This window comes from Macaca mulatta, chromosome 3 (assembly GCF_049350105.2).
Source record: "Macaca mulatta isolate MMU2019108-1 chromosome 3, T2T-MMU8v2.0, whole genome shotgun sequence".
NCBI lineage: Eukaryota > Metazoa > Chordata > Mammalia > Primates > Cercopithecidae > Macaca > Macaca mulatta.
Window position 1 is genome coordinate 11,206,813 of NC_133408.1, and position 14,944 is coordinate 11,221,756.

Below are 14,944 nucleotides of genomic sequence, written 5' to 3' on the forward strand. Positions count from 1 at the left end.
GCCACTGCACTACAGCCTGGGCGACCCTGTCTCAAAACCAAACAAACAAACCAACAACAAGAAAACAAAAGGAAAACCCCAAGCAACTAAGTAACTGGGTGTAATTCCACCTTTAAAATAAAAGACAGGCATCTATGTATTTACGTATGTAGTAGAAGTCTAGAAAGAGGTAAAAATGTTTTATGGTTTTCTCTGAAGGGTGCTAGGATTATGGGTGACATCTTTTTCTTTATCTTTCAAATATCAGTAAATTCGACAACGAACATGTATGACTTTCATATTCAGAAAAACAATAAACCGCTTTCATTCTGGGAGAAAAAAGCAAACACTAAGAACTCTTGGTACACTTATAACTAATAAACCAGAAAAACAGGAAAATTGATTTAAATTTTCAATGTACCCAATGCTAGTTCAGGCAGAAGGAAATTACATTAAGAGTAAAGCAAAAAAGAAAAGGTTGTATCCCTTTAAAAGGAACAAACTAAACAAACAAAACAGGGTTTGTGTATAACTGTGCACCTGAGGCCGATGTGCCTGCTCTCTTCCAAACACCACTCACTCTGCCTCCGGGACAGTGGAGCCTGTGCCCTCCGGTGCCCTGCCTGGGTCTCCCCCAATCTCCCCCAACACACCCCAGACTCCTGTCCTGAAGACTCACATCCCCTTTCCACTTGCCAGGCACACTCCCCTCCATTTTCCCTCTTCTCTCCATCCTGTAACTCACCACTTGGGTATACTAGATCAAGTTGCTTTTGTTAAATGAGTTTCATACTTGATCAATACATACATTTCATTGTTTCATACTTGATCAAAAATACACTTCATACTTATCAAAAAATCAATAAATACCTGTCATCCCAGGCTGGGGGAAAGACTACATCAAACTCCCTTTAAACTCTTCACAGTACTCAGTAGGGAACAGTCAATTCCCACTGACTGACTTCAAGGCATTGATTATTTTAACCAAGGGTCTCACCTGCTGCATCTCCACTTTCTCTACTACTTCACAATTTATAGTAAGCAAGAGAGGAAAAAAAAAAATCATAGTACCGGGGAGGGAAAGAGATGTGTGATGTTAAAGGCCAAACTCATACCTTATCAGCGAATTTCCACTCTGGGTGTAGCTAAGTTTAAGATCAGAACCAAGGGCATCTCTGCAGTAAGAATAAAAGGCCCTGATGACTTCGAGAAACAAATTCCCAACCACCTGAGGCCCTGCAATTAGAAGGAAGATGGTCAGAGACAGATTAACAATCCCTTTTAAATCAGTGACATATACATAAGACATATATACAGTAAACCTGCGCATACAATTTATATAGTCTAAAATATACAGAAACTTAACTTTAGTGGTGACAACTTTAGCTGGGGAAACAACATTCATGAAGATAGCCAACATTTTTGTAGAACTTCCTATGTGCCAGACACCCTTCTACGCATTTTACATCTATTAACGTATTAAACCCTCGTAACAGCCATCTGGACAGATCCTGTACTGCTGATTACACATAAGAAGATGGAGGCACAGAGAGGTTAAGTAACTTGCCCAAGGCAGACTCTGCTAGATGAAGGCAGAGAGCAGACAACGTGTGTTAAGTGTGCATAAACTGCTGGCCAGGGACATTACTCAACAGAAATATCCAGAGAGCAGGGCAACTTCTTCAATTCCTTTAGTCATGAGCTGGAGCAACACAAAAGAAATGATGCCCATCCTGAAATGCTGAGAAAGATGGCACAAGAGAACTGGACCAGCTGCATGTCAGAGAAGCTTCACTGCAACCAGGCAGGGGATGGACAGGGCATTTCTGCTCTGCAAACCGCAACCCTCAGGCAGCTGAGGGCCTGACTTCTTACCCACGTATCCAGAGGAAGAAACACGCAATCAATTCAGAGAAAACGAAAGCTCTGTCAACACTGGCAAAAAAGCAAATTAATCCAATCTTTTACACTTTCTTTTCACAAAACCAAAAGATGTGTCTCTGAGAGAACTATTTTCATGCTAAGTTTCCTGTGTATTTTTTTAAAGATAGAATTTATTATTATTTGTTTTTTGGAGACAGAGTCTTGCTCTGTTGCCCAGGCTGGAGTGCAGTGGCGTGATTTCAGTTCACTGCAACCTCCACCTCCCGGGTTCAAGCAATTCTCCCGCCTTAGCCACCCAAGTAGCTGGGATTACAGGTGTATGCCACCACGCCCAGATAATTTTTATATTTTTAGTAGAGGTGGGGTTTTGCCATGTTGGTCTCGAACTCCTGACCTCAGGTGATCTGCCCACCTCAGCCTCCCAAAGTGCTGGGACTACAGGCATAAGCCACCGGGCCCAGCCACAGATTTCTTTTTAAAGTGAGGGAGAGGGCCGGGGCGGTGGCTCACACCTGTAATCCCAGCACTTTGGGAGGCCGAGGCAGGCAGATCACTTGAGGTCAGGAGTTTGAGACCAGCTTGGCCAAGATGATGAAACCCCATCTCTACTGAAAATACAAAAATTAGCCAGGCGTGGTGGCGCATGCCTGTAAACCCAGCTACTGGGGAAGGTGAGGCAGGAGAATTGCTTGAACCCAGGAGACGGAGGTTTCAGTGAGCCAAGATTGTACCAGTGTGCTCTAGCCTGGGCAACAGAGCAAGACTCTGCCATTCATTCATTCATAAATAAATAAATAAATAGTGAGAGAAGGTCACTTTTCTCAACCTATGCTAATACGATCATAGTCTCTAAGAGGGGAGCCTTCGGTGACCAGAGTCTAGTTCACCCCCCTTCATTTTACAGTGAAAATGTTTTTACTCTACACAGCGAAAAGAAGTGGCTTGCCCAGGATCCCAAGGCAAAAAGATGGAGGAGGTCCCCTACTTAATTGAAAATCAAACCGAAGCTCATTTTAAGTATGACACTGCAGAAACAGTCTTAAAAAGGAAATACCACAGGCGTTCTGTAGACACTATAGGAGCGCAAAGGTATTTTCCTAAGAAAAATGTTCAGATTATTGTGCAAAACGTTTTTTTCAGATAGCGTCTCACTCTGTCACCCAGGCTGGAGGGCCGTGGTGCAATCACAGCCCACTGCAGCCTCGACCCCCTGGGCTCAGGTGGTCTTCCCACCTCCGCCACTTGGTAGCTGGGACTACAGGGAAGCACCACCATGCCTGGCTAATTTTTTTTGTATTTTTTTGTAGAGATGGGGTTTTTCAACGTGGCTTTTCAGCCATGTTACCCAGGCTGGTCTCAAATCCATGAGCTCAACTGATCTTCCTTCCTCCACCTCCCAAAGTGCTAGGATTACAGGCATGAGCCACTGCGCCCAGCCATGCAAAACTTTTAAGTGACCACAGATCTGATCATTGAACCATATAACATGACTTCAAATTTCTGAAATTCCAAAGATTACAGTATATTCAAAATAACACTTCGGTTGTATCTCACCGTGTTGTATTTCCCTGAAAACAGGTAATCTGTATTCGGCATAGGATTGTAGCAGCATTTCTAACATTACCTATCTCTGGCTTGTCAAGCAGACTGATGAGGACGCGAAAAGGCTTCAGGTATGCATGATGGCGTTCCTCCACGTCGCCATCTATGAACTTCTGATGCAATATCTCAGCCAGACCCTATTTATTTTAAAAAAGCCACATATTAGAATATCGTATATCATAAAGTGTAACAACATTACTGGCTATTTTAATTGTTAAATACTCTGGGACAGAAGGCAAACCAGTCACCCAGCATGCAACAAATACACTGCAGTTCCCCAAACCAGGGGCCAAGGAACATGCTCACTGCCTGTGTGGAAGCCTCCCAAAGAAATCCACCGGAGAATCATCACCAGGGATGCCCTGAACTTTCCAGAAATGCTCCTTTACCTCAACTAAAAGATCCTTGGAGTATTTTTCAAAAAAATAAGACGACTGATCTTCATAAGAATTTGAGATTTCAGATTCTGGCACAACGGTATTTCCTTTAATGTCTGAGCCTATAAAAGAACAAGCACCGAGCTGTAAAGAGAGCTATGTTTTTAAAGGACATCATATCGTGCAAAAGTCTCATGCTCCAATATTTTTAAAAGTATATTCCTCTGACGGAAAACCAAAATCAGATCCAGAAAGACCAAGTCAGATTTTCTTCTTCTGACAGGGGTGTGGCTAATGATCAGACAGGCAGAATTCCATCTCAATGGGTATCAATTTAGTTTGTTCTAAGAATTTATCCTGTTGGCCAGGCGCGTGGCTCATGCCTGTAATCCCAGTACTTTGGGAGGCCAAAGCGGGTGGATCACCTGAGGTCAGGAGTTCGAAACCAGCCTGGCCAACATGATGAAACCCCATCTCTACTAAAAATACAAAAAAAATTAGTCGGGTGTGGTGGCGCACACCTGTAATCCCAGCTACTTGGGAGGCTGAGGCAGGAGAATCACTTGTATTTTTTAGTAGAGATGGGGTTTCACCATGTTAGCCATGCTGGTCTTGAACTCCTGACTGCAGGTGATCCACCTGCCTCGGCCTCCCAAAGTGCTGGGATTTTACAGGCATGAGCCACCAGGCCTGGCTGAGGATCATTTTTTAAAACCAGTGTTTTTTTGTCCAGCATTATGTGAGATCAAGGTATTCTCATGCACATGCCCCCAGTAACTGGAGCCTTGGATAAGTCTGCGAGATTCTCAGGGCAAGGAAGTGCACCCTCATGGTACGGGCAAAGAATATGGGACTCCTGGGGCCGCAACTAAGTGAGTCAGAGTTGGCGCTGTGGTCAGGCCCAGTGCCCTCCACATAGCATATCAAGTCCCGTAAAAGCAGAGCTGTGCATTTAACAAAATCATCCTTTACATACAAGTCCTTAAAGAGCCGATAAATAGTCTCCTTAAAATCCTTAGTAAGCTTCCATGCAATGACTTTTAAAGGTTTTATAACTAGGGAGAAGAGAAGGAAGAAGGACTGAAGAGGACTTCTTGACTTTGGTAAGATCTTTGGTACAGATCTTTGATAAGATCTGAATGCTAGGCTGAGTGCGGTGGCAAGTAATCCCAGCACTTTGGGAGGTAGAGGTGGGCAGATCGCCTGAGGTCAGGAGTCCAAGACCAGCCTGGCCAACAGGGTAAAACCCCATCTCTACTAAAAATACAAAAACTACCCGGCTGGGGTGGTGGGTGCCTGAAATCCCAGATACTTGGGAGGCTGAGGCATGGGAATCACTTGAACCTGGGAGGCGGAGGTTGCAGTTAGCCCAGATTGCACCAATGCACTCCAGCCTGGGCGATGGATTGAAACTCCATCTCAAAAAGGAAAAAAAGGATCTAAATGTTGAGATTTAATCAGAGCTGTAAAGTCCTGTCACAATCGTTCTGCATACCACCTTTTCTTAAGTGTGTGAATATGGGACTTCAGAAAATTCATGAACATGCTATCTTTTAAGTTGCAATTTCCTAGACTCTGTCCCTGGGAGGCCTTCCAACCAACAGTCAAGGGGCCTTTGCCAACAAATTTATAGGCAGTCCACACACTCTGACACACAGAAACAAGGCCCTGGGGCTCTCGTGATCTCCAAAGTTATCCAAATGTCTCCCAAAACATTTCCACTTACACAAAACCTCCTCCTTTATTTACATATCTTCCACAATATTTGTAAGTTTTCTCCATGATACACCCTCATCCCATGAAACTTCTCCATAGCAACAGGCTTCTACTTGAATAAGGTTTTGCTACCATGTTTTGGTGGTATTTCAAGCTCTTAAAATGGAATTCGGTTGGCATTTTAAAAATCCCACTTATTATTTCCCCTTTTAAAAAACAAAAAAAAAAAAAAAACAACTGCAAAATAACCAAGCTATGTGTAGGCAGCAGACCTCAACTGATCAGTGCCGTATTTAGTCATTGTGGTATCTTTCCATACTTCATGATTCAGGGATACATCACCAAGACCAAATCTTATCCCAGAAGCCAGCACTAAAAGGTTTCACATTAACTTTGACTTTAAAAGGGTGCATACTGCTCAGTACCTAGTAACCATGCATACAGTCTTCTGTTCAGGGACATGTCCCTTCTCAGTAGTGTCTGGGTGGCAGCTGAGAGAATGCGCACGATGTCAGATCTGAGGAGGGGAATGGCTCTCTCATTGGAATCCTATTAGAAGGACAGAGAAATTTACTACAAGGGAACGATAGGGGAGATTGGTGACTTTTTGACATGCAGCCTTCCTTGCCGGTCTACAAAGCTCAGTCTCAAAAAGGGCTGGTTCCTTACACATTACCTATGGAAAGAAGCTATTCAATACGTGCAATGAAAACGCTATCCTTGCAAAAATGAACAAGGACTTTTCACTGGCTACCAGCAAATAACGCCCATGAGTGGCTGAGCTGTCCTCTTAGGATAAAACTGCTTGAAATCTATATTCCACCCCTTGGGAAACACCAGTGACTTACCAGAAGAGTACAAATGACTTACCAGACAGGTATAAAATGGGAAGAAAAACAGAACGATTTCCAGATTATTTCTTTGCACAAGAACATTTGAGTCCAACAGGGAGGCACACAAAGATTTCACCTGTAAACGATCAAATGATGTTAGCATTTTCAGGCTACTTTTTATGGTCATAAAAATGAAAGTAACCTTTCCCGGGAATCTTGAAACTGTGTTGTATCACTCAGAAGAGAACCAGAAGCCGCAGGTCAGGAGGGCGTGGGTTCTAGCTCTCGAGGCCGGCAGGCTGCGTGACATCAGAGAAGACGTTCAGCTGCAGACCTCACTGTTCCACGTGAGAGCCGGAGGGATTTGGACCAGATGGCCAGGTTCTATGATCTCAAATTCTACAATCCCAGAAAGGATCCAACAGGAACCTTAGAGTAAACTAAAGCTCTGAAGACACATGGGAAAATAATTCCTGATCAATTCAGTAGATATTTTGAGTGCCTTTTCTGAATACAGATAGGTAGACTAGAGATGCATAAGAAATTAGAGCCACAGACAAATGCTCAGAGTTCAGAAGAGGAGGGCTCTTTCAACTGCAGAGAACAATGATGCTCCACAGGAAAGCGGGGCTTGAAGGACAGGAAGGAGCTACACTGAGACTGCGAAGAAGGGCAGGAATCGAGAGCCAGTGGGACAGGAGGGAATGGCTGGGAGTAAAGGCGCTGTGAGGCCAGGCCCAGTGGCAGTTGTGTGGGAGCGCAGGGACTGCAGGGAAGTGTGAGGTGTCGTGGCTGGGAGCAGATGGTTAGACTGCTCTTGAGCTTGGACTATAGCTGTTGACAATGGGAAGTCAGATTTATTTTATTTTATTTTATCTTATTTTATTTTTGAGACAGCATCTTGCTCTGTCACCCAGGCTGGAGTGTATTGGCGCAGTCTCGGTTCACTGCAAGCTCCGCCTCCCGGGTTCACGCCATTCTCCTGCCTCAGCCTCCCGAGTAGCTGGAACTATAGGCACCCGCCACCACGCCCGGCTAAGTTTTTGTATTTTTGGTAGAGACGGGGTTTCACCGTGTTAGCCAGGATGGTCTCGATCTCCTGACCTTGTGATCTCCCTGCCTCGGCCTCCCAAAGTACTGGGATTACAGGCGTGAGCCACCGTGCCCGGTCTATTTTTTTTATTTTATTTTATTTTTCTTTTTTTTAGACAGAGTCTTGCTCTGTCGCCCAGGCTGGAGTGCAGTGGCGTAATCTCGGCTCACTGCAAGCTCCGTCTCCCGGGTTCAAGACATTCTCCTGCCTCAGCCTCCCGAGTAGCTGGGACTACAGACACCTGCCACCACGCCCGGCTAATTTTTTGTATTTTTAGTGGAGACGGGGTTTCACCGTGTTAGCCAGGATGGTCTCGATCTCCTGACCTCGTGATCTGCCCGCCTCAGCCTCCCAAAGTGCTGGGATTACAGGCGTGGGCCACCGCGGCCAGCTATTTTTTTTTATTTTCTTTGAGACAGGGTCTTGCTCTGTCACTCAGGCTGGAGTGTAGTGGTGTGATCTCGACTCACTGCAACCTCCGCCTCCTGCGTTCAAGTGATTCTCGTGTCTCAGACACCTGAGCAGCTGGGATTATAGGTGCCTGCCACCACACTCCGCTAATTTTGTTTGTTTTTGAGATGGAGTCTCGCTTTGACGCCCAGGCTGGAGTGCAGTGGTGCAATCTCAACTCACTGCAACCTCCACCTCCCAGGTTCAAGCGATTCCTTTGTCTCAGCCTCCCGAGTAGCTGGGACTACAGGCGCCCATCACCACACCCGGCTAATTTTTGTATTTTTAGTAGAGATGGGGTTTCACCATGTTGGCCAGGCTGGTCTTGAACTCTTGGCCTAAGGTGATCCACCCGCCTCAGCCTCCCAAAGTGCTGGGATTACAGGCGTGAGTCACTGCGCCCAGGTTAATTTTTGTATTTTTAATAAATGTGGGGTTTCACCATGTTGGCACGGCTGCTGCTGACCTCCTGACCTCAGGTGATTGACCTGCCTCGGGCTCCCAAAGTGCTGAGATTACAGGCATGAGTCACCACACCCAGCCGGGAAGTCAAACATTTTTAAAGCACAGGATACATATGAGCAAAGTTAGGCTTTGGAGAACCAAATCTCTCAGCAGTTGATAAGGACTAGATGGGGAGAGAGTAGGATGAGGATAAACCAGTCAGATCCAAGAGTAAGAGATAAGCCAGAGCAAGGCTGAGACGATGGAGAGAAAGAGACAAAGGGGATACTGACAGGGCAGGAAAGGGACGTGTTCATTGGGATCTCCTGTGTCCTGATCATTGTGCAAGGCGCTTTTCATCCATTTTTCCACCTTGTCCTCAGAGAGACCCTGTGAGGCAGGTCTACAACCCCCATTGTGCAATGAGAAATGGACTCAGAGGGGTAATTTACACCCAGCTGCAGACCTTCTCACCTGCGAATTCAATCTAAACACTTTAAGATCAAAGTGTGGGAACACCACCAGGTAGCGAAAGACAGCAAGCCATAAAAACACAAGAGGCAGGTTTGGGGAAAAGAGACAAGGATCTGTGAGGTTAGCATTTCTAAGGGCACCAGAAGGGATGTCATTACCAGGGAAGAAAGCTTCCCTTGAAGGGCCTAGAGATGGATACCTGACGAACCCCGATAATTTAGATTTGAAAGCAGCCAATGGAGACAGGAGAGCAGGGGGAGGATGCCAAGGGAGGAGGGGGTTGCCATGTGCGAGTGGGCAGTGGCCCCCGTGACACAGGACAGGGGAAGGAAACAAAGACCTGAAAATGCGGCAGACCCTGTGCGTGCAGAGGCCTTCTGAGCACTGTGTGCAGCTAAGCACATTTCTGCAAAGCCAGGGGCCTCCAGAAGGGACCTCTGAGGGTGTGAACACTTATTTGAATGTATAAATCTTAATGCCACTTTGGGAGGCCACAGTGGGTGGATCAGCCGCCAGGCAGGCAGTTCAAGACCATCCTGGCCAACATGGTGAAACCCCATCTCTACTAAAAACACAAAAATTAGCCGGGCGTGGTGGCAAGTGCCTGTAATCTCAGCTACTCGGGAGGCTGAGAGAGGAGAATTGCTTGAACCTGAGAGGTGAAGGCTGTAGCGAGTCGAGGTTATGCCACTGCACCCCAGCCTGGGCAACAGAGTGAGACTCTGTCTCAAAACAAAACAACAAAACAACAACAACAAAAACTTAATGCATATGTTAAAAAAGCCACCACCATCCTCAACTGCACGAGGCCTCCTTCTCGCCTTGCTCAGCCATTTGTTACCCAGACTCAAGTGTAGTGCACTTCCCTTTCCTAGATGTCCCTTTGTAGCTTCAGTGACAACCTGCCCATGAGGATGCTGTGCCCACGTGTCGCCCCCTCCCCATGCCCCGTGAGGAGCACGGCACTCACCGTGAGTTGGTGATCGGTCCCCAGCATGTACTTCTGCTCCTGGCCGGGGGCGTCCCTGCTGATGTGGTTCACCACGAAGACTGAGGCGGGGAGGCGGATGGACGGGCTGGCCAGGACGCTCCCCCAGAGGGCGGTGTAAAACACCTCTTTGCCGACCACCAGCGATAGTCTCAGGAGCAGAGCATCCGTTCTGTTGATGAGACAGGAGAGGGTTCAAGGGCTCGCCCCGTCTTCCTGAGTCCTGCTGCACACCGCTCTGTGAAAGCTGCATGAAGAACCGCAGTGGATTCGTCTGGCTGGGGAAGCCCCACCTTCCTCACTGCCGGGAGCCGCTGCCATCTCTCACCCTGCTGTGTGTGTCCACCTGCTGGCTGTCACACTGACCCTGGATTTGCTAAAACCAATGTCACTAGGCAGCGCGGTGTCCTGGCCAATGGGAAGTGTCTAAGCAGTTATGCGTGGCGGGGCAGAGACCCATCCCCACCCCGGCCGCGCCACGGATGCCGAGGTGCTCACAGAAGGGAGGTCCCACCATAAGAGGGATGGGCAGGTCAGCCACTTCATAGAAAAGCAGAAGCCATTTGTGCATCAAAAACAAGGATACGCCGAGGACACTGATGACTTAAGCAATTAGATGCCACCAACCTGAGCACAGGCAAAAATGTGCCAAGTAACATCTGCCTTTAGAAATGCTAGGGGCAAATCTGCCTGGGGCTTCCCACGACCCTGCAAATTCCATCAGCCTGTTTCCTTTCAGTCTGCCCATAGCACCTGCATGTGCTGACTCCCGCTCCCAGGGGCTCTTGTGCTGAGGCCGGGCATTTGTTCGCCTCTCATCTCTACCTAGGTCTCCCATGATACAAAGTCAGCACCTTCTCACGCATCCTTTAAGAGAAGCAGCATCACCAGTGGATCAGGGCTCGTTTTTCCACTGACACTGACCAAGGCCAGACCTGTGTCTGTTCGGTGGTGTCCCTGCAGCTGACTGCGGCCCCTTCCCTGTCCACAGTGCACACAACCTGCAGGCTGGGTGACAGCATCTACCAGTAAAGCAGCAGAGGCACATTCCCCCTCAGGGATTTCGCCCCACGAAGGATCTGATTCATTACCTGAAAGGATTCATCCGCAAAGACCACAGAAAACAATGACAGCAAAAGCAACCCAGGGGAATGTGTTGGTTCACCCAGCTTGCCAGAGTGGGCCCTCCCGTGTCCAGATCCTGGCTGGGATGCCTCCTAGCTGCAGGACCTCGGACAAGTCTAACATCTGTGCATGCCCGTGCTCAGCTAACAGACTGGGAAGTAGCCTCGACCTCATGGAGATGTTGTGAGAATGAAGTGAGAGTCCCCTCGGAAAAAAAAAAAAAAAAAACAGTTTGGCTTGGTGCGGTGGCTCACACCTGTAATCCTAGCACTTCGGGAGGCTGAGGTGAGTAGATCACCTGAGGTCAGGAGTTTGAGACCAGCCTGGACAACATGGTGAAATCTCGTCTCTACTAAAAATACAAAAATTAGCCGGGCATGGTGGCAGGTGCCTGTAATCCCAGCTACTGGGGAGGCTGAGGCAGGAGAATTGCTCAAAGCCGGGAGGCGGAGGTTGCAGTGAGCCAAGATGGCGTCACTGCACTCCAGCCTGGGCAACAGAGTGAGAAGGAAAAAAAAAACAAAAAAAAAAACTCAGCGCTGGAGAACAGACCCAATGCTTGGGCCATGCCCCCTGCAATTACTAGTAGGTCCGCTCTGTTTGCTGTCACAGCCCCAGTGCCTATTTGAGCGTCTGACTTCAGGTTGGCACTCGAAAAATCCCTCAGATAATTTTTTTGTATTTCCTTCAAAAAATAGGTACCATCATGTTATATTAAAAATGCATTTTGTTGGCCGGGCGCGGTGGCTCAAGCCTGTAATCCCAGCACTTTGGGAGGCCGAGGCGGGCGGATCACAAGGTCAGGAGATCGAGACCACAGTGAAACCCCATCTCTACTAAAAAAAATACAAAAAATTAGACGGGCGCGGTGGCGGGCGCCTGTAGTCCCAGCTACTCGGGAGGCTGAGGCAGGAGAATGGCGGGAACCCGGGAGGCGGAGCTTGCAGTGAGCCGAGATCACGCCACTGCACTCCAGCCTGGGCAACAGCGTGAGACTCCGTCTCAAAAAAAAAAAAAAAAAAAATGCATTTTGTTCTCCTTAAAATTAGCCTGAACTTTTTGGGGTCTTGTAAAATGTTGTAGGAAATAGTGCATGGTACCCTCTTCTTAGAAAAAATAAAACTGAAGAGGCATAAGTAATGGCTAAGTGTTCAGAAGAAGTACACAGGGCGATTTAGTGGCCTTTCAATCAGGGCGATTGATTGGCCTTCTATTAAAGGTTGAGTAAACAAATAGAGCTTGTCTTTGCCCAGCTCTGAAATCATCACAAATACTATAATGTACACACCCTGGTGTCACAGTCCCCCTTTGCTTAGAACTGCATATTCCCAAAGTATGTTCCATGGAACACTGGCCGCTAGAGATGTTCCACCGAAGAGGGGTTCCACTGTCAAAAAGCTTGGGAAATGCTGTCTACGTTATCTCTTCAATATTCTGAAAACTGGCTACTAGCTTTCTATTAAAGAAATACATCTTTTTTTTTTTTTTTTTTTTTTTTTTTGAGGCAGGGTCTCATTCTGTCACCCAGGCTGGAGTGCAGTAGTGCAATCACAGCTCACTGCAGCCCTGACCTCCCGGGCTCAAGCAATTTTCCTGCCTCAGCCTCTGAGTAGCTGGGATTACAGACCCATGCTGCCACACCGGGCTAAGTTTTGTATTGTATGTGTAGACAGGGTTTCATCATGCTGCCCAGGCTGGTCTTAAACTTTTGGCTTTAAGTGATCTGCCCTGCATGGCCTCTCAGTGCTGGGACTACAGGTGTGAGCCACTGTGCCCAGCCAGTTTTATTTTTTAAGTCTCATTTTATTCTTAAAAAAAATGGACGCATGCTAACAATTTAAATGACATCACAGTAGAAACTACAGCAATTATGACAAACCTTTGGTATGAGAGAGCAAAATAACTGGGGTTAAAAATGAAATAACTTCCTATTCAACAAGAGTTCCTTTGATCATCTGGGTTGTTAAATTCCAATATTAGTGTGCAGTTTACAGGCCAGAACTCCAAACTTTTTTTTTTTTTGAGACGGAGTTTCGCTGTTGTTGCCCAGGCTGGAGTGCAATGGCACGATCTTCGCTCACTGCAACCTCCACCTCCTGGGTTCAAGTGATTCTCCTGGCTTAGCCTCCTGAGTAGCTGGGATTACAGGCAGCTGCCACCATGCCTAATTTTTGTATTTTTTTGGTAGAGATGCAGTTTCACCATGTTGGTCAGGCTGGTCTTGAATACCTGACCTCAGGTAACCCACCCACCTCGGCCTCCTAAAGTGCTGGGATTACAGGCATGAGCCACCACGCCCCGCTGGGAACCCTAAACTTTTAATTCAAAATCACAAACAGGCCAGGTGCGGTGGCTCCTGCCTGTAATCCCAGCACTTTGGGAGGCCAAGGCAGGTGGATCATTTGAGCTCAGGAGTTCAAGACCAGCCTGGCCAACATGGTAAAACCCCGTCTCTACTAAAAATACAAAAATTAGCTGGGCTTGGTGGTTTGCACCTACAATCCTAGCTTCTCGTGAGGCTGAGGCAGGAGAATTGCTTGAACCCGGAAGGTGGAGGCTGCAGGGTGCCAAGATTGCACCGCTGCACTCCAGCCTGGGTGACAGAACGAGACTCTATCTCAAAAAACAAAACAAAAACAAAAAACCAACAAACATTTAAAAAAAACAACAACAACTTCCAAACCCCAAGTATTTCCATCCTTCCTAACTCATCCTGGCTTATGCTCTTTCATGCCTCTTGCAAACACAGCTCCTTCAAATGACACTGGCATGCTCCACTCTTTGCAACTGAGAGCAGGTGAGCGGCATGGGCCGGGCACTGCTGACCCCAAGCACTCCACAACTTCGGTTCTGCAGCTGCTTGCCGAAAGGACAACCATGGAAAGACAAGCTGTCACAAGACAGCACCATTTTGGTACAATCATCTGAAACTGAAGAGGCAGGGCAGTGACAACAGCGCCCTGTACCGCAAACTGCAGGTCAGAAACAGGGCTAAAGAGGGGGTAAAAAAAAGTCTCGAACCAGCACAGATGATTATCACAGTGCCTGAAACCAACCAAAAGAAATGTTGGTGCTCGGTGCGGTGGCTCACGCCGTTAATTCCAGCACTTTGCGAGGCCGAGGCAGGCGGATCACTTGAGGCCAGGAGTTCAAGACCAGCCTGGCCAACATGGTGAAACCCCGTCTCTACTAAAAATATGAAAATTAGCCAGGCGTCATGGTGCATGCCTGTAGTCCCAGCTACTCGGGAGGCTGAGGGAGGAGAATCGCTTGTTTCCGAGAGGTAGAGGTTGCAGTGAGCCAAGATTGTGCCACCGCACTCCAGCCTGGGCGACAGAGTAAGACCCTGTCTCAGAAAAAAAAAAAAAAAAAAGGTATGTCAGCCAAGTGGGGTAGCTCATGCCTGTAATCTCAGTGCTTTGGAAGGCTGAGGCCAGAGGATTGTTTGAGCCCTGGAGGCTGAGACTAGAGTGAGCTATAATCCTGCCACTGTACTCCAGCCTGGGTACAGAGCAAGACCCTGGAATTCAATGTGATCTTGTGCGTCATGCATACTGCAAGTCCCCAGTAAAGGGTCCATTGGTTTCCTCCACAATAGGGGCCCTAAGAGGGTACGTCTTCCCCCCCTCACACAGTGACACTGTGGGTAACTGTAATGGGACAGGACATCATGGGAACCCTGCACTATGGCCTCCCTTATTAATGAGCTCCAAAAGAAAAAAAGAAGAAAAGAAATGTCAATAAATATTTTTCAACTCTTTAAGTCAGGATTTCTGAACTTCCACCCCACTGACATCTAGGGCCGGGTCTTTGCTGTGGGGCACCCGTGTGCACTGTACAATGTTCAGCAGGCCCCTGGACTCTACCCACTAAATATCAGTAGCACCTTCCCCACCCCCAGTTGTGACAACCAAAAATGTCTCCAGATATTGTTAAATGTGTCCTGAGAGTCAAAATTACTACTAGATTGAGAATTACT

General features: G+C 47.3%; 1 protein-coding gene across 2 annotated transcripts in view; it reads right to left on the reverse strand.

The window, feature by feature from the left end:
• DOP1B (DOP1 leucine zipper like protein B) overlaps positions 1–14,944 on the reverse strand; it is a 123,159-nt gene that overhangs the window by 62,677 nt on the left and 45,538 nt on the right. For both annotated transcript variants that reach the window (XM_015132917.3, XM_077995786.1), the window contains exons 5-10: positions 9,823–10,012; positions 6,429–6,527; positions 5,984–6,107; positions 3,855–3,964; positions 3,488–3,602; positions 1,095–1,215 (exon numbers count right to left, since the gene is read on the reverse strand). In XM_015132917.3, the coding sequence (XP_014988403.3) occupies positions 1,095–1,215; positions 3,488–3,602; positions 3,855–3,964; positions 5,984–6,107; positions 6,429–6,527; positions 9,823–10,012 (759 nt within the window). The remainder of the gene's footprint in view (positions 1–1,094; positions 1,216–3,487; positions 3,603–3,854; positions 3,965–5,983; positions 6,108–6,428; positions 6,528–9,822; positions 10,013–14,944) is intronic.